Source organism: Pelophylax lessonae, assembly GCF_965119305.1.
Source record: "Pelophylax lessonae genome assembly, chromosome: 4".
Classification (NCBI taxonomy): domain Eukaryota; kingdom Metazoa; phylum Chordata; class Amphibia; order Anura; family Ranidae; genus Pelophylax; species Pelophylax lessonae.
This window is the reverse complement of record NC_138771.1, coordinates 56,498,935-56,518,450: the sequence shown is the minus strand read 5'-3', so window position 1 is coordinate 56,518,450 and position 19,516 is coordinate 56,498,935. Positions and strand designations below refer to the sequence as shown.

At 42.1% G+C, this 19,516-nt stretch overlaps 1 protein-coding gene across 1 annotated transcript in view; it reads right to left on the bottom strand.

Moving 5' to 3' along the window:
* Positions 1 to 19,516, bottom strand: part of LOC309552338 (aminopeptidase N-like) — a 141,110-nt gene that overhangs the window by 45,838 nt on the left and 75,756 nt on the right. Inside the window, exons 2-3 of the mRNA XM_082253251.1 lie at positions 7,138 to 8,001; positions 5,267 to 5,409 (exon numbers count right to left, since the gene is read on the bottom strand). Coding sequence (XP_082109377.1) covers positions 5,267 to 5,409; positions 7,138 to 7,778 — 784 coding nt within the window. The 5' untranslated portion in view covers positions 7,779 to 8,001. The remainder of the gene's footprint in view (positions 1 to 5,266; positions 5,410 to 7,137; positions 8,002 to 19,516) is intronic.

Sequence of the window (19,516 nt, the reverse complement as noted above, 5' to 3'; positions counted from 1 at the left end):
CCTGCTGCTGCTCGCCTGTCAGCGCTGCAGCGTAACTTCGGCCTTCCCGCTCACCGCCTCATATGTGACGTGCCCACAAGGTGGAACTCCACCTTGCACATGCTGAAAAGACTGTGCGAGCAGCAGCAGGCCATAGTGGAGTTTCAGCTGCAGCACGCACGAGTGAGTCACTCTGCGGAACAGCACCACTTCACCACCAATAACTGGGCCTCCATGCGAGACCTGTGTGCCTTGTTGCGCTGTTTTGAGTACTCCACCAACATGGCCAGTGCCGATGACGCCGTTGTCAGCTTAACTATCCCACTTCTATGCCTCCTTCAAAAAACAATTCGGGCGATGATGGAAGAGGATGTGGCACAGGAGGAGGAGGATGAAGAGGTAACATTTCCAAGGCTTACAGGGCAGTCATTCGCAAGGTGCTCCGAGGGTGGGTTCCTGCACACACAAACGCCAGGGACACAATTGTCCAGCAGGGGCACAGTTCTGGAGGATGAGGAGGAGGAGATGGAGGAGGAGATGGAACCATGTTCACAACAGGGTGGCACCCAGGCCAGCTCATGGCCATCACTGGTGCATTCCTGGGGGGATACAGAGGACACAGACGATACACCTCCCACAGAGGACAGCCTTTCATTGCCTCTGGGCAGCCTGGCACACATGAGCGATTACATGCTGCAGTGTCTCCACAACGACCGCCGAGTTGCCCACATTCTAACTTGTGCTGATTACTGGGTGGCCACGCTGCTGGATCCCCGTTACAAGGACAACGTACCGTCCTTAATTCACTCACTGGAGCGCGATCGCAAGATGCGTGAGTACAAGCGCACGCTGGTAGACGCGATGCTGCTGGCATTCCCACCTGACAGCGGGGCCACAGTGGAAGCACAAGGCCAAGGCAGAGGAGGAGGAGGAAGAGGTCGCCAACGCAACCAGGGCACCGCCAGCACCTCAGAAGGCAGGGTTTGCATGGCCGAAATGTGGAAAAGCTTTGTCAGCACGCCACAACAAACAGCAGCACCAGCAGCTCATATGGAACGTCTTAGCAGGAGGCAGCATTTTACCAACATGGTGGAGCAGTATGTGTGCACACGCCTACATGTAGTGAATGACGGGTCTGCCCCCTTCAACTTCTGGGTCTCCAAATTGGGCACATGGCCTGAGCTTGCCCTTTGCGCCTTGGAGGTGCTGGCGTGCCCTGCAGCCAGTGTATTATCTGAACGTGTATTTAGCACGGCTGGGGGCGTTATCACAGACAAGCGCAGCCGCCTGTCCAGAGACAATGTGGACAAGCTCACGTTCATTAAAATGAACCAGGCATGGATCCCACGGGACTTTTCCGTATCTTGTGCAGAATAGAGATGGATACCGACCTTACCCAGCCATTGTTCTATTTTTGCTCTCACTCTTTTGGGATGTACCCTCATTTAAAATGACTGAAAAAAAGCAGTGTTGGCTACCTCGTCCTCCTCCACCGCCGCTTCCACCTGTCACCGCCACATCCACCACCACCTCAACCTCCCTCCTACTCCATATGGGCCTCGTCCTTCACAGATGAAGAACATTGTTTTATTTTTCTGTTTTTTTTTTGTTGTTTTAAGTTATTTCCCTATCCACATTTGTTTGCAGAGCACTCGCCATGCTCTTAACTACGTTTTGCTGCCATTTGCAGCACTCTAGCCCTTTCCATTGGTGTTTTAGAGCCATTTTAGTGCCTGAAAGTTCGGGTCCCTATTGACTTCAATGGGGTTCGGTGTCCGGGTAAAGTTCGGAAAAAGTCCGGGACACGGATCCGGACTTTTTTTTTAAGTTCGGCCGAACCCGCCGAACATGGACATCCAGGTGTCCACTCAACTCTAGTTAACATCCATTTTCATCCGCTTCTGTCAATGTCCGTTTTTTAGAACGAATGAATGCCCTATTTTTCAAAAAAATTGATCGGACGAAAAACGGATGTAAACTGACAAACGGTCCGTTTTTAATCCATTTTTACATTGGTAGTGGATGTAAAAAAACGGATGAAAAACGGATAAAAAAAACGGTTGAAAAACTGATACATTTTGATGTGACTGAACTGATGAACTGAACGGACCGTATGTGTGAAAGAGGCCTAAGACATTGGATAATATCATGATATACATGGAAGTTTCAATCTACTAAAATAATTATATAAAAAAATAAATCACAATATTTTTTCTTGGCCTAACTCTGAGTACTTTCTTTAGGACATAGGCAAATCTCATAGTTATACTTATCCTTCAAGTGTTCCCAAGTACTACTTTACCTACTATGGCTGTATAACCAAACATTAGTTATAAAAAAAGGAAAAATACTTGGGAATCAGATACCTTATAATATTAAACAACTGTCACAAGTAATTGTAGCATCACCTGCATCACTTGTGAATGTTACATACTCAGCCTTACCAAGCTATACACTAAGCAAATACAAAAAAAAAAACATCTGTACTAAGCTCTTCACTCAATGGGGGCAATTTACTAAAAGACTATTCACTTTTGGAAGGGAATTTGCACTTAGCTAAAGGAGAATGTGGATTTATCTTCTGCCTACTTATCTACTGGTTTAGAGTTACACACCAATTATGTCTGCGCAGTAAGTTCCTGTAGCTCCCTCTGCCTGTGCTGGAGCCATAGATTTCTACAGACCAGCTTTTCTCGACCAAGGTTCCATTAAACTCTGGGTTTCCTCCAGAGGTTGCTAGGGCTTCCTTTAGCAAATAAAAATGAAAATTCAGCACTTAAAATCAAATGGATGGGTAAGCAGCTGTACACCAGGATAGGTCAAACCTACCAAAACCTATAATATGCAGTAAAAGAAAATAAAGTGCAGCGCTATAAAATTACAAATAGTGCATAAAATCATTCACATTAAAATGTATAAAATGCACAATAAAAAGCATGTGGATCATAAATCATAAAGTCCTTAAAAGCTGATTTCCAAGATGAAAAGCAAGAATAATTAAAACGACACTGCAAACGTGACTCCTCCACCACAGATAATACAGCCTCTCACCTCCTGTATTCGACCACTAGGAGTCACAACACTTTGTATCAGTAAGCCAGAGACAGATAGATCTGTATATCCAGGATCCAGGGGCGTAACTACAGGGGTTGCAGGGGTTGCAATTGCAACCGGGCCCCATGCTCCAGGGGGCCCGTGTGGCTCTCCTGTACACCTGGATAGGAGGGGGCAGTGGGGGCAGCATGTAGAGAAATCACTGTCCTCCTTTTTCCTCCTGTAGCTGCAGGAGTAAAATGGAGGAGATTGGTTGCTCTGTATGCTGCCCCCGCCACTCCTCCTATCCAATTCCCTTGTGTTCCGCTGTCTCTGGGCCCTGTGTGCTCCCCCGGTCCCCCCCCCCCCCCCACTGTGCTCCCTCCCCTCTCCTGCTGGAGACATATATGTATTTCTCTATGCGCAGGTTTTATATGTTTTTAATCTGTATGATGTTCCAATCGGAGAGCTGCGGTTGTTGTCATATTCCGATTTTATATTGGTTTTAAATTGGATATTTATTTTAATATCTAATATTTTGCTCGACTGTCTGTTAGGCAGTGAATTATTCGGGCATTTCCAATTATATTGCCATCATTTATTTAGTCACTGATGGTGAGCTGCAGCGGAGCTTCAGGGGTTAATCCGTGTTGTATATTTCCTCTGACCACTGCTGTTCAGCTCTGTTATTCTTATTTCCTGTGTCTACAGGAAGCTGGGCTGGTCCTTGGTTGAAGGGGGCGGAGGATTTCCATTCCCCTTCACTTCCTGCTTTGTAATGACCTGGCTTCTGGTTGCTATGAGACGCCTTTATAATGAGCGGGTGCGGTCTCCCTCCTTACCCCTGCTGAGGAAGTCATGCCTATTGACGTAATGCATACGGGGGAAGGAGTCTGATGTCACCCGCAGCTCTCTGAGATCCTGGAACACATGTCTGCACTTTCGCTTTCATCTGGCACTGTGACAGTGCCTTGCTTGTGAGTGATGCTTTATTTTTTACTTTAATAAATGTCCTTAATTAAGCGGAGAGCATTAGATCGTTTTATTTATCTTTTCCAGATTGCCATACATGAATTTCTGAGAATCTGTTGGATCCTGGATATACAGATCTTCTGGCTGTCTCTGGCTTACTGATACAAAGTGTTGTGACCCCTAGTGGTCGAATACAGGAGGTGAGAGCAGGGGCGTAACTACAGGGGTTGCAGGGGTTGCAATCGCTACCGGGCCCCATGCTCCAGGGGGCCCGGTAGCAAACCAGTGGGTGAACTTAAAGGATCGCAAAGGTCACACTTGCGACCGGGCCCTGGCTTTGCACCACTGTGGGGAGGCCCCAAGATTGCAGGAAGGGGGCCCACTGCAGAACTTGTGAAAGGATCCTGCTGCGGGACCGTAATAAAAGGCCATGCAACGAGTGTAAAGAGCCCCAGGATTAGTGGGAAGAGCCCTGGGCTTGAAGGGAAGGGCCCCGGCCAGGGGTCTGGGGGGCCCTTCATGGTTTCTTGCATCAGGGCCCTGAAGGTTCTAGTTACGCCTCTGGGTGAGAGGCTGTATTATCTGTGGTGGAGGAGTCACGTTTGCAGTGTCGTTTTAATTATTCCTGCTTTTCACCTTGGAAATCAGCTTTTAAGGACTTTATGATTTATGATCCACATGCTTTTTATTGTGCATTTTATACATTTTAATGTGAATGATTTTATGCACTATTTGTAATTTTATAGCGCTGCACTTTATTTTCTTTTCCTTTAGCAAATAACAATTTCTGCCTCTCAGATAAGTAACCACTGCCATCAATGATCTTTACTTATCTGTAAGGGAGAATTCTTCACACTTACTGAAAGTTGTAAGAAGCATTCTTCTTAGTGTTCATCATATTAATGTACCGTGTACCATAAGCTTTAGATAATTGTTAGTAGGGGTTCCCAGAGACTGGAAAGTTTTTTCAAGAGTTACTTTTATGTTAAAAAAGGTATCCATCATATGTAGCTTAGTGGAGCTAACATTTTTTTGTCTAATACTCCTTTTGTCTAATACTAATTGTCATAATACTCTACACCACACACTCCCTCCATTGTATATAGCTTAGTGGAGCTAACATTTTTTGTCTAATACTCATTTTGTCTAATACTAATTGTCATAATACTCTACACCACACACTCGCTCCCTCCATTGTATGTAGCTTAGTGGAGCTACCATTTTTTGTCTATTGCATATCTGTATGCTAGTGCATGGAATGGTAAAATACTCTTTGACTTACTGATATTATTCATATTGGAGAGCGCCACATAGTTGGGCCTGTATCTGAGGGTGATGCTGAAAGTTGCTTTCATTGCTGGCTCATCAAAGCATGGGAATGCCTTCCTTGCATCGGGTGCTTGCATTTGGGTGGTGGCGATAATTCTGGTAACAAAAAAGACATTAGCTGAAAAATCATCTACTGTACTGCTAGTTCTCAATTTCAGTTACATTCAGTATATATCTTAATAGTCACGCAAAATTATTAGTGCTCAACCAGTATCCGTGCTGGAAACACATACATTTAGTGGGACTATGTTATGACATGCAGATTGCACAAGGGTACTTCACTTGTGGATATTCTTTATATTTTGAGCACTTGAAAGATCAGAAGAGGTGCTGATAACCAGGGGTCATACTAAAGTGGGGTACATACTAGTAGAAAATCTGCCAAAAATTCCCGTCCGAGATAAAATCGTACGATTTTCGGCTAGTGTGTACACAACTTTCAGCAGCCGATGCCGACATTTTCAACAAAAAAAAACGGAGGGACAAACACCAAACTTTTTATTGTCCGTCCCCAGACGACCAATTTTCGTTTAATGTGTTTGCAGTACGTCCGTGAAAAATCGGATACAAAAGACCGCGCATGATCTGAAGTTGCTGACAACCCGGAAGTCTAGGAACAAATGTCCCAAAAGAAAAAAAAATCGTACGTGAAATTTCATGAACATTTATGCACTGTCAACTAAAAACAGTAATGGACGTTGAGCAAGAGAGAGAAAGGCTTCAAGCCTACTGCCCATAAGACTCTTTGCTACTGGCAGTAGAATCCACAACTTCTGCCGGACTTCTCCCCTTGGTGACTGATGTACTAGTGGTGATTTCCTTTCACTTCGGAACACGGACTATTTCTTGTGGACAACAATTTAATCTTTGATTTGGACATTATTTACACATATATTTTTAATGGTTTAATAGTTACACTCTGCACTTAAGGTGATATTGCACTGTGTGGATATGAATTTATTTTTGATTTGGACATTATTTTACATTTTTTGATTTTGCACTTTTAAGAAGGTAAACACTGATCATTTTGCACAGGTTTGCACTATACACTTTAGGTGATATTACAATATTAGTTTCTCAGTGTTTATATATAGCATTTTATATGTTGAATCAATCTAACCATATTTCATGATTTTAGCACAGCACTGTTTTACTATACTTTCTGAATTGCTTCCAACAATATTGTTGTGTTGCTGCGCCCACGGCTGTTCTTTACATTCAGTAAGCGCAGTAGTGTAGTTTCTTTCTATATAGACTTGGTCACACCGTACTATTGAGGTGCAGTGCAGTAAAGCAAGCGTGTTTTTGCACATGTTAGTATGTGCAGTGTTAGGCAACCCATTCAAAATGAATGGGCTGGTATGGAGCTAAATGATTCAGAAATCCAAACCTACACTTTTTTTTTTTTGACAGCGCATGTTCGTGCAGCGCACCTCTGGTGGCATGGTGCGTTGGGGTACAATTCAGAATGAACTGCAACACATCGCACTATCATGCGTAGGATGCATTGCCTCACTGTAGTAAGACGCAAGGTACCGCTTGCTTTTCCACAATGCGATAGGGATTCAAGAACAATTCTGCAACATAACTCATTTCACTGAAACCAAATCTATGTTTAGCCTAGTTTTAGTTATATATATTATTGGGTAGCAGTAATAGTTGTGAGAGTAGTAGGAAGACTAATCATCAAACTTACGGCATTACCTAAGATAACACTACGTAGATTCACAGTTATATTTATAGTTATGCTCATGAAATTATGCAGTTTGAAAAGCTTTGTTCTTATTCCACAGCAATCATATAAAATTTTATATAGCTACTTACTTGGTTACACCATTTTCCACATATTCACTGCGGTAAAATCCTGCCAGATCATCTGCCAGTTCTCCAATAAATTCTGTGTGAAGCTGGTATGTTTTACCGGTTTGCAGATGCTCAGCAAGATGCAGCACCAGGTAATTGGTTCTCACTACTGTCTCCCAATTATTGATGGTAATAGTTTTACCCGTATCATCCTGGAGCACAGGAGTACTATGGTTAAGTTTGTTGCTGTGGATAATAACAAGATTGGTGGACACAACACATCTGAAGTGGGCGACACTTTTTCCATGAAAGACATAGAGTCCTCTAGCATCCTTCTCCAAGACCGGTCTGAGGTCAACATCATAGTGATCAGGTACCAGACTCTTTGGAAGCCGGTATTTGTCCCAAGGTTCATTTGATGCAGGTGTGGTAGGTTTCAGCGCGGTGGTGGTGGTACCGGTACCAGTACCGGTGGGGCTACGAGTACTGGTGGGGGTGCTCTGGGAGGCTGCACTTGTTGGTCCTCCATTCTCTACTTTATTATTATTGGATTTCTCATTAGAGTAAACTACCGCCAGTGCAATGATTGTTGCCACTGCAGCTATGGCAAAAAAGATGGTAACAAAGGCAATAAGCTTACTAACATAGAAGCCCTTTCCCATGGTGTCGATAGGAGATGCCACAAGAACAGGGGATGGAGATGTAGTCCTTATATACTCTGACAAGCCAAGAGTTTTTATTACAGTACAGTTACTTGGTGAAACATTAACTTTTTGGGGCAAAGGCTGAAAGTAAAGCAACCTTATTGTCCTTCCAAACGTTCAGCTTTTGCTCTATGCATTGATAGCTCAAACTGTCGAAATAAAGCTGATGTGAAAAGTACACCTAAAAGAGAAAAAAGGCAGGATTACATATACTTTATCACTCTATCATTTGTTGTCAAATTAAGAAATTAAAGCTATGCACTTTTCTATTTCTTTAACTACTTCTGGACCGCAACGATTTACCCCTTTAATGACCAGGCCATTTTTTGCGATTTGGCACTGCGTTACTTTGACGGACAATTGCACGGTCGCTCGGTCTATAAAATAGATCTTTCTTTTGGTGGTATTTGATCACCTGTGTGATTTTTATTTTTTGTGCTATAAACAAAAAAAAGGGCAACAATTCTGGAAAAAAAAAAAAAAGAAACAATAATTTTCACATTCTGCTATATGACATTCCCAAAAAAAAAAAAAAGTTAAAATTCTAAATTTTTTTTATATTTTAGGCCAATTTGTTTTCTGCTACATATTTTTGGTAAAAAAAATTGCAATAAGCGTATTTTGATTGGTTTGCGCAAAAGTTATCACGTCTACTAACTATGGGAAAGATTTATGTCATTTTTATTGTTTTTTTTTTTTTTCTACTAGTAATGGCGGCGATCTGCGATGTTTTGCGGGACTGCGACATTGCAGCGGACAGATCGGACCGCTAACTGACATTTTTAACATTTTTGGGGGGACCAGTGATCAGTGCTAAAAATATCCACTGTTACTGTAATAATGACACTGGCAGGGAAGGGATTAACACAGGGTGATCAAGGGGTTAAATGTGTACCTAGGGGCGTGATTCTAACTGTATGGGGGTTGGGCTTTTGAAATGATCACAGAGACCTGTGTTCCTACATAGGATCACAGGAGCTCTGTGATCATTCCAGAGAGAAGAACGGTCAGGTGTACTTACAACAGCTGACCGTCCTTCTCTCTCAGCGGGGGGAGGGATTGCGGGTGGCAGGCGGCAATCGGAGCCGCCTGCCTCGTACATCTGAGTCCCCGCTGACGCACACTCGCCCTCTAGCTGCAGGCGCGCGACCGACGTAGACCTACATCGGTTCGTGGAGGAGGGGCTGCCTGCCGCAGTAAAACTGCGGGGGCGGTCCAGAAGCTGTTCATGTGCAGCCAGTGGGCATATACAGAATGGGAGGAGCTGAACATAGGTTCTCACCCAGTGTTCTCTCATCAGTAAGAATACATTGTACATCCTAATTCATAAGAAAACTAATACATTTAAAAAGAGCCAATCACACAGGACCCAGAAGAGGGGGGGGGGGGAGGAGGAGGTGCACATATACAGTATAGCTGTGCTGGAGGGGAGGGGTGCACATATACAGTATAGCTGTGCTGGAGGGGAGGGGTGCACATATACAGTATAGCTGTGTTGGAGTTTGAATGAAGACTACCATAGGAGAAGGAAGCTGGACACGGGGGGGGGGGGGGGTGACTGTCAGTGTAGCTGGAAGTGCTCAGGGGTCTCGGCTCACACTCTACAATGATCATAGTACAGGCAACCACACTAAGCCTACGTTTTCACCAGTATGACTAATCAATGGTACCTGTTCCCATCTATGCGACTTTTAAAATCAGCGACTGAAAAGGTACCTGCACTACTTTCATTCAACATTTTATGCGACTTTGATCCAGAGAGTGTAAAGTTGGATCAAAGTCGCACTCTAAATTGCAATAATGGAAACGTAGACTAAAGCTCCATTTCCACTAGTGTGACTTGTCATGCGACTTTGGACAAACAAAGTCGCATGACAAGTCACAGCCCATTGATTTTAATGGTACCTATTCCCATGTATGTGATTTTGAAAATCACCGACTTTGAAAAGGTACCTGCACTACTTTAATGCAACTTTTGATGCAACTTTGATCCAGAGAGTGTAAAATTGAAGCAAAGTCGCATCAAAGTTGCACTCTAAATGGCATTAGTGGAAACATAGACTAAAGTTCAGTTTCCACTAGTGTGACTTGTCATGCAACTTTGGACACACCAAGTCACATGACAAGTCACAGCCCATTGATTTCAATGGCACCCGTTCCTATCTATTTTGAAAATCAGCAACCTTGAAAAGGTACCTGCACTACTTTGATGCAACTTTTGATGCGACTTTGATCCAGAGAGTGTAAAGTTGGATCAAAGCTGCACTCAAAGTCGCACTCTAGCCTAGTGGCTACGTTTCCATTGGTGACACTCTGAAGTTGTGCAATTTAGAGTGCGACTTTGAGTGCAGCTTTGATCCAACTTTACACTCTCTGGATCAAAGTTGCATCAAAGTAGTGCAGGTACCTTTCAAAGTCGCTGATTTTCAAAGTGGCATAGATGGAACGGGTGCCATTAAAATCAATGGGTTGGGACTTGTCATGCGACCTAATGTGTTCAAAGTCGCATGACAAGTCTTACTAGTGGAAATGGAGCATAAAACTCATTACTCACATGTCATGAGGAATAGAAATCGATCTGTATCCTTCTAAACTTTCACAAATGTTCCTTTGTACCTTATTTCTTTCATATATTTTGCCAGTCATATGACCTCCCCCCTCCCCCTCTCTCTCCTCTCTCTCTCTCTCTCTCTCTCTCTCTCTCTCTCCTCCCCCCCTCTCTCCCCCCCTCCCTCTCTCTCCCTATCTCTCTCAGGAAAAGCCGCTAGCCTAAACGAGGCTATGAAGACAGGAGATCATGTTCTGTGAAGGATAGGAGGGATGGGGGCGGGGCTGGCAGGTCTAGGCATGCCTGTCTAAGAAAGACCGACAACCCTTTCAGGAAGTGAAATGCAGCCTAGCAAATTCAGATAATGGGAGATAGTGTTGTCGGTGAAAAACTTGGTTGGGATGCAGGGAAGCTTTGGGATACCATAGCTCCCAACTGTCCCTGATTTGAAAAGTCCCTCTGTCCTTCTTTCCTCCTCATTTGTCCCTTATTTTGGTCTGATCTATATAGTTGTATATAAAAAGTTGTATATAAAATGCACTATTTATCTTTCAATAAGTGTTTCCCAGTGCTAAACCTTTCATCCAATTTCTAAGTTTCTGTAAATTTTACAAGCCAGTATAAAGGAATAGTAGTGGTAATAAAAAGCAATTGTGGGTTTAACTAATCTTTTTTTTTTTTTAATTCTCCTTTAAGGGGCATGGCAGGGGGCGTGTCCTATGCCTACAGTGGGTAATCACATTTTACTGCTTTGCAGCCTGAAATGAAGGCAGACACATTTTTTGTTTTATCCAGCTGTATTTACTAGTGCAACTTATAACATCCATTTGAAGATTTAACACCAACATGTCAGAAAAATATGAAAAAATCTAAAATAGAATCACTGAGTTGGAAAAAGGATCACCCCCTTGTGTCAGTATTTTGTTGAACCACCTTTTGATTTATTTACAGCCTTTAGTCTGTTGGGGTATGTCTCTACTAACTTTGCACATCTAAAATTTGAAATATTTGCCCAACTCCTCAGGTTCAGTTACATTTGATGGTGACTGTTTGTGGACTGCAGTCGTCAAGTCATTCCACAGATTTTCAATGGGGTTTAAGTCTGGGCTCTGACTAGGCCATGCAAGGACAATCACCTATTTTCCCGTACAACCACTGTGTGGTCATTTTTGCTGTGTGGTTTGGGTCATTGTCATGTTGGAAGGTAAACCTTCTTCCCATTGACAACTTTCTGGCAGAGGGCAGCAGATTTTCCTCAAGAATTTGATGGTATTTTGCCCCATCCATTTTCCTTCTATCCTGACAAGTGCTCCAGTCCCTGCTGCAGAGAAACACCCCCATAACAGGATATTACCACCTCCATGCTTTGCTGTAGGAATGGTGTTATATAGATGGTGAGCTGTATTGGATTTCCGCCAGACATAAAGTTTGGTGTTGAGGCCAAATAATTCAATTTTAGTCTCACCTGACCAGAACATCTTTTCCATGTGGCCCAGAACCTTCATGGTGCGTTTAAAGTGGTCAGATGAGACTAAAATTGAATTATTTGGCCTCATCACCAAACGATATGTCTGGCGGAAATCAAATACAGCTCACCATCCAAATAACACCAATCCAGTTATATATACTGTCTTGTAGACACTATCATTTTCACTCAAACCAATTATTATACACTTATTGGGATTTTTTTTTACCAAAGACATCTAGCAGAATACAGTTGGTCTAAATTTATGAAGAAATTTTTTTATTTACTTATTTTTTTTTATGAGATATATTTTATAAAAAATATCGTTGTTTTTTTTTTGTTTTTTTTTTTTTTTGTTTTTTTTACATTTTTGGTCTTTTTTTGTTTATAGCACAAAAAATAAGAAAACAGAGTGGTGAGCAAATACCACCAAAAAAAGCTCTATTTGTTTGAAAATAAATTATATTAATTTCATCTCTGTATAGTTTTGCAAGACCGTGCCATTGTCAGTTAAAGTAATGCAGGACCGTTTAGCAAAAAATGGCCTGGTCATGAAGGAGGTAAATCTTCTGGAGGGCCAGTGGTTAAGGTATCCAGGGGTGTTGGTTTCTTTACCGAGTAGAGCTAGTCCTTTTTTTTTACTTCAGTGTCCATCATTGTCTACCTGTGTCCACTTGTGGATTTGATCCTCTCAGAACTCTTTAGAATCTAGCTGTGTTCCCTTAGAATAAGGTGCAGCAAAGGTAGCCCAGTTCCCTATAGGTCTCTTAGCACTTTATGAGCATAGCCCACCTGGAGATGCTCAAAGTATTTTTAATAGCAAATCTGTCACTACTTTATTGTCTTTTATTTATTTCATGTATTATGTTAAAGTGACACTAAACTCTTCAATGAAACCAAAAAAGCCGCTCCAGGTAAGTGAGTCTCTAGGTAATTCCCACACACACTTGTAATGAATAAGGGAAATGATTCTGGATGGCTGCATATCCAAAAATCCTTTTATTGAAACTTCATATGACAAGTGGTTGACAGACAGAGCAGGAGACAAAGAGGTAGACGCGTTTTGCGCAAATATTAGTGCTTAGCCATTACCTATTGGAACTGGTCACCACAATCACCTATATACAGCTCTAGAGGGTCATCATTAGGTTACAGGTGAACTAAGCAGATAAAAACAGTAGTCAGCTGGTATCACAAAGAAAACCCGGCTGCAGTACATGGTACATACACTAAAATCTTGTGTGAAGAGTTCGGTCCATATCCACTGACAGGAAGAATCTGATACACCAATTGAGCAAACTCGACACATCATTCAAAATCATTGTATAGTAGCAACAAAATATACAAAATAATAGAAGAAAACATGTGTATATAGATATATATATATACAGTACATACATACAATCAAGTGATGTTATTAACAAATTATTTTAAAAGCAAAGTGTAAGAACATCATGAAGACCAATACTAACATATTCTCAATAAAAAAATAAAATATTTATATATATATACAGTATCTCGCAAAAGTGAGTACACCCCTCACATTTTTGTAAATATTTTATTATATATTTTTATGTCACAACACTGAAGAAATGATACTTTGCTACAATGTAAAGTAGTGAGTGAACAGCTTGTAAATTTGCTGTCCCCTCAAATTAACTCAACACACAGCCATTAATGTCTAAACCGCTGGCATTAAAAGTGAGTACACCCCTAAGTTAAAATGTCCGAATTGGGCCCAAAGTGTCAATATTTTGTGTGGCCACCATTATTTTCCAACACTGCCTTAACCCTCTTGGGCATGGAGTTCACCAAAGCTTCACAGCTTGCCACTGGAGTCCTCTTCCACTCCTCCATGACGACATCACGGAGCTGGTGGATGTTAAAGACCTTGTGCTTCTCCGCCATTCATTTGAGGATGCCCCACAGATGCTCATAAGGGTTTAGGTCTGGAGACATGCTTGGCCTTTCCATCACCTTTACCCTAAGCTTCTTTAGCAAGGCAGTGGTCGTCTTGGAGGTGTGTTTGGGGTCGTTATCATGTTGTAATACTGCCCTGCGGCCCAGTCTACAAAGGGAGGGGATCATGCTCTGCTTCAGTATGTCGCAGTACATGTTGGCATTCATGGTTTCCTCAATGAACTGTAGCTCCCCAGTTCCGACAGCACTCATGCAACCCCAGACCTCTGTCTTTGTACTCCTCACCTGGTTGCCGCCCCACACTCTTGACACCACAGGACATGGTTCCATTAATCAATGTTCTTAGTCTGCTTTTCTTCAGCAAACTATTTGCAGGATTTCTTGTGCATCATCTGTAGAAGAAGTTTCCTTCTTGGACGACAGCCATGCAGACCAATTTTATGCAGTGTGCGGCGTATGGTCTGAGCACTGGCAGGCTGATCCTCCACCCCTTCAACCTCTCCTGCAATGCTAGCAGCACTCATACATCTATTTTTAAAAGACAACCTCTGGATATGACACTGAACATGTGCACTCAACTTCTTTGGTTGACCATAGTGAGGCCTGTTCTGAGTTGGAACCTGTTAAACCGCTGTATGGTCTTGGCCACCATGCTGCAGCTCAGTTTCAGGGTCCTGGCATTCTTCTTATAGCCTAGGCCAACATTATGTAGAGCAACAATTCTTTTTTTCAGATCCTTAGAGAGTTCTTTGCCATTAGGTGCCATGTTGAGCTTTCAGTGACCAATATGAGAGAGTGAGAGCGATAACACCAAATTTAACACACCTGCTCCCTATTCACACCTGAGACCTTGTAACACTAACAAGTCACATGACAACGGGGAGGGAAAGTGGCTAATTGGGCCCAATTTGAACATTTTCACTTAGGGGTGTACTCACTTTTGTTGCCAGAGGTTTAGACATTAATGGCTGTGTGTTGAGTTATTTTGAGGGGACAGCAAACTTACACTGTTACACAAGCTGTACACTCACTACTTTACATTGTAGCAAAGTGTCATTTCTTCAGTGTTGTCACATGAAAAGATGTAATAAAATATTTACAAAAATGTGAGGGGTGTACTCATTTTTGTGAGATACTGTATATATATATATATATACATGTATATAGCCTCGGATGAACATCACTGGCTATATAAAGCTGGAGATCCATTGAGACACAAATAGGGCAATGTGCACTAATAGGTTGCAGGAGATGCACTAAAGGAAGGTTGCAAAAAATCTAAAAAAAAATGTAATAACAAAACACACACACAGAAGTGGGTACTAACAGACTGAAGGCAACTAGCTGAAAAAAAAATGAAGGAAATAGGTGCTAAAAGACTGCAGGAAGTTAGCTGAAAAAAAAATGAAAGTAGTTGTTAAGAGACTGAAGGCAACTAGAAAAAAAATTAAAGGAAATAAGTGCTAATAGACTGTATGAAATTAGCTGAAAAAAAGGGAAGATTCTCTTCAGCAAGGGGAAGTCAATCATAAAAATGGGTAAGATCCCACTCTAAATTTAGCCCTTTGGGCATTTGTGAAAATCTTGAAGACCTCCAGCTTGCGCAGCAACCAAGGTGGTCTTTTTACTTTCAATCCCCTGTAGTTGTAGAGCTGTGAGATCGCCACCATGTGATCTATTAGAATGATTGGCAACATTTGTAGAGTGGTTCTTCTGTATATCATACACATGGCCATGGAGGCGATCCCCCAACCCCCTTGTTGTTCTGCCCACATAATGTATGTGGCAGATCTTACACTTAATCAAGTATAATAAGTTACTGGTGTTACAATTTATAAAATCTTTGACACTATAATTTCTACCACTAACTGTAGACTTCAATCCCTCTCCCTTAATCAAACATGGACAACCAGGGCAATCTTTTGTGCCAAACTTGTGGTTCCCCTTAAAATTAAGTTGAGTGGTCCCCCGCTTATTACTAGATGGAAAATATATGTATGTGTCTGTGTTCTGAACAACAACAAGCCCCCTTTGTCGGAATTCTTTCCAACTATAGAGCGGTCTTCTCTTAACTGCTCAAGTAAACATTTTTCCTTGGTGCTCAAGTTGTCGGTCAGAACTCATCCTCCAGACACCAACCGTGAAGCCAGTCTAGTAAATTCCTGTTCAATTGCTTTCTGGAAACAATCCATCTCTTTACCTCCTAGACTGGATAGGGTAAAAATCTGAACGAGATTTAAATGAAACCGAATCCATCGATCCCTAATCCTCCCCTTCCTCTAATCGAGACTCATGGGCCAGATCAATCAAATCCCATAAATTGCACTAATCCCTAAAATCTAACTCAACATTAACTGGTGATACATGTTTATCCTCTTTTCGCTTATCTTTAATGTCACCAAAATAGTGTTTACGTAAAGTAAAGGAATGTGCAAATTTATTCAGATCTAAAATAGTGTCAAAAAAGTTGAAATGGCGTGAAGGACAAAAGTTTAATCCCTTTAGAGAGCAAAGAGAGATCAACCTCTGTCAGTGCCCTCTGAGACAGGTTTAAAATATTGTTGCTTTTGTTGTGGTCTTCTCAAGGGGTAACGATCCCTGCCACCCATATCTTCTTTTCTTCTTGCCTCCTCTTCGGGTTTTCTAAAATGTTTTTTTCATCAGTTTCTTTTTCTTGTTGGCACACCCTAAATCCTCTTTTAAACGCTGTGGCTGTCCTTGTCTGATATCCAACACATCTCTATCACCAGAATCAGTTGATGAATCAGCAGCAGACATTGCCAGGGTTTGATCCAAAGTCTCATTTTCCGTTTCTGAAAAGCTGACTTTTTTGATGATGCCATCCGGGTCATTGTTTTCTTTTTGTTCCTTTATTAGGCATCCTAAAATGTTGGGGTTTTCTGCACACATAAACCGAATTGGATTCATAGTCAAGCCTGTCACTTGGTAAGTTCTCTTTTTTTCCAGCTATAACTTCTTTTTCCATTTTATCAAGCTTCTCATTCAGCTTGACATTCAGACTCTCAAACATAGGTGAATCCTTGTAGGGTATGATTTCTTTCTGTATTTGTGTAATTTCATCCCGCAGCCTTTCTAACTCCTGAGTTTTAGATGCTATGATGATCCGCATCAGTTCAAATGAGCTTGCCAACAAAGCGTCAGTCCACTGCCTTTTCAAATCCTCTGATGCCAACTCAAACGTCAGGAACTTTTTAATGCGCAATCCACGGGGGATTCGTTCTAGAGCCAAATACTCCGTTAGCGAGCACTTGTCCAAGTAGGACTTCATTTCTTTAACCATTGATCGGTCAAGCTTCAAGAACAGCCATTTCAAAGTCCCAGCATTATCATCCACCGCTGCCTGTAGCTGCTGTCTTGTATCTGATCTTAAAGAATTGTCATGTATGGTCCTCAAGGTTCTACTATACCGTTCCCCTGCTACAACATCCCCACTGTCAGCAGTCATATTTCAATCATTCAATCAGTAAATAGGACCTACTAGTGTGTGTATAAACATGTCACCACACAAATTGAATTGATCCATGGGGTAATAGGCAGATGAACTCACTGAGCAAGCAAGTGCAAATCCGGAATCATATCATTTTATGACACTAAACTCTTGTTTTAAAAAAATAGGTTTATTCAAGAATGTTTTCCTAAGTCAAAAAGTACCTCCAGTTGCTCTCAGCCTCCTCCAAATCTTCAAATTAACTTTTTCTTGCTGTGATCTGACTTCTTGTTAGAGGATGGTTACATTGATTCTCCATGGTCCCACTTTATGTAAGAACATAGTCACCCTCTCTTGACCACCCCCGAGATAGACTATGGACTATGGGATTTGTTGTGTGTCAAGCAAGATCCGTTCAAGTGAATAGGACCATGCCGCAGCTGCCCTGCAACCAGTGGTGGCTTGTCAATAGGGGGCTCAGGGGCGCTGCCCCCCCCCTCAAGGCTAGTCATCTGTACATCACCATTGAACAAAAAAAAATGTGTTCCTTTAAGTGTGTACGGGGCGCCGGACACACTGTTGTCTATGGAGAGGGGTAGGGGTTTTGGTATCAAGTGATATTTTCTGGGAAGCTGATTGGCATCCTTTAGAGTGTCATCGGGGCGCAGAGCGATGCGCCCTGAACACTCCCACTGTACCATTGCCATCCTGTGATTGGTGAATAGGATGTCCGATGTCATAGGGCAGTGCTTGGGCGTCACTGTCTTCTTCCTATGTTGGAACCAGAACGCAGTAGAGCCTGCCTGAGCCTCACCCCATGCGGACATCCACTGGCTCTGCCACACACCGGACCGCTACAAAGTAAAGACAGTTCTACAACAAGCCCGCCAGGAGGACAGCTTTGAGACTGAGAATGGGAGGGAGCCCAGTCGATCCCCAACTTCAACTCTTACTTTCTCTGCTGCTGCTGAGCATAAAAGGTGAGTGAAAGCAATCCCGATCACCAGCTTGCCAGGGAAGGGAATGGATCATGTGATGGGCAGACTGGAAGAATTTAGCAGGTGGAGTAGGCCTCCAGTAGAGAGGCCAGCCTCAGCGCTTGCCTAGGTAATTTATTCTGATTTATTTGAAAACTAAGTAGAGTATGTATATAAGGGCTATGGCGCTACTGAGTGTAATAATAAGGGTAGAGTAAAAATCAGTTGCGCCCAACTTCAATATACAGTAAATAGGAAGAAATCTGAGACTGGAGCTGAGATGTGTATTGTGTATACCCTCTTGTTAGATGCACATAATGTGGTACATACACTGTATCCAGCAACCAATAAATGAATAAATAAATGCCATAAATGAATCCAATAAATAGATCAATAAATAAATAAATAACCAGTGCTGGGTGATAAAATAATAAGTGGGTTGGTCAATAACTGTGCCAACTTTAAAGTGTTTAGGTGCACATTAATTGATGCAGTGGAAATGAAAATGGTAATAAACCCACAGATATGGTGGAAAAATCCAGACAACTTGCCAAACAAAGTGCTATGTGCAAACAAATTATATATATATATATATATATATATATATATATATATATATATATATATATATATATATATATATATATATATATATATATATATATATATATACCAATAACTGTGTTATACAATATGAACAAAGTGCTATGTGCAAGGAAAAATTCCCATAAATGAATATAGTCCAATGATATGGTGGTGATATTCAGTCCTTTTACCTTGTGCCAGAAGATATGCTAAGGTGCTTGTTGCTTTCCTTAATTCTTGCTGTGCTTAATATGGTGCTCTGCTCCCCTTATGGTGTTGAACTCACCGCAATTAGTTCCCCATAAAGGGGTAAGGAGACTTAAGCAGCAAGTGGATCCCTGGGGATTCCTGTGTATTCTTCTGTATGCTTAGAATAGGTAATCTACACCTCCTGATCTCTTTGGGGTACTGGTATTCATAAACCGGAGCCTGTCGGCTCCTCTGCTGTCACTTCCAGCTATTTTTTGCTGCGTTTTTTGCCGCAAAGCAATGCCTATTACATTTTTCTGTTTGCACCCCCCAAAAAAATTTGAGCACCAGCCGCCACTGCCTGCAACCGTTTGAAATACATGCAGTTGCAGTAGGATGCTGCAGCCTTTCAAGTGGTGAAACTGCCAAACCTGAGCTGACATTTCAAATGCTGCAGTGCATTGCTTTTCAGAGGATCAGCAAGGTAAACAAGCCCCTACAGAGACACAGACAGCAATAAAAACCTGACAGTGGTTCTAACTCTGCTGCTCTCCCACCACCATG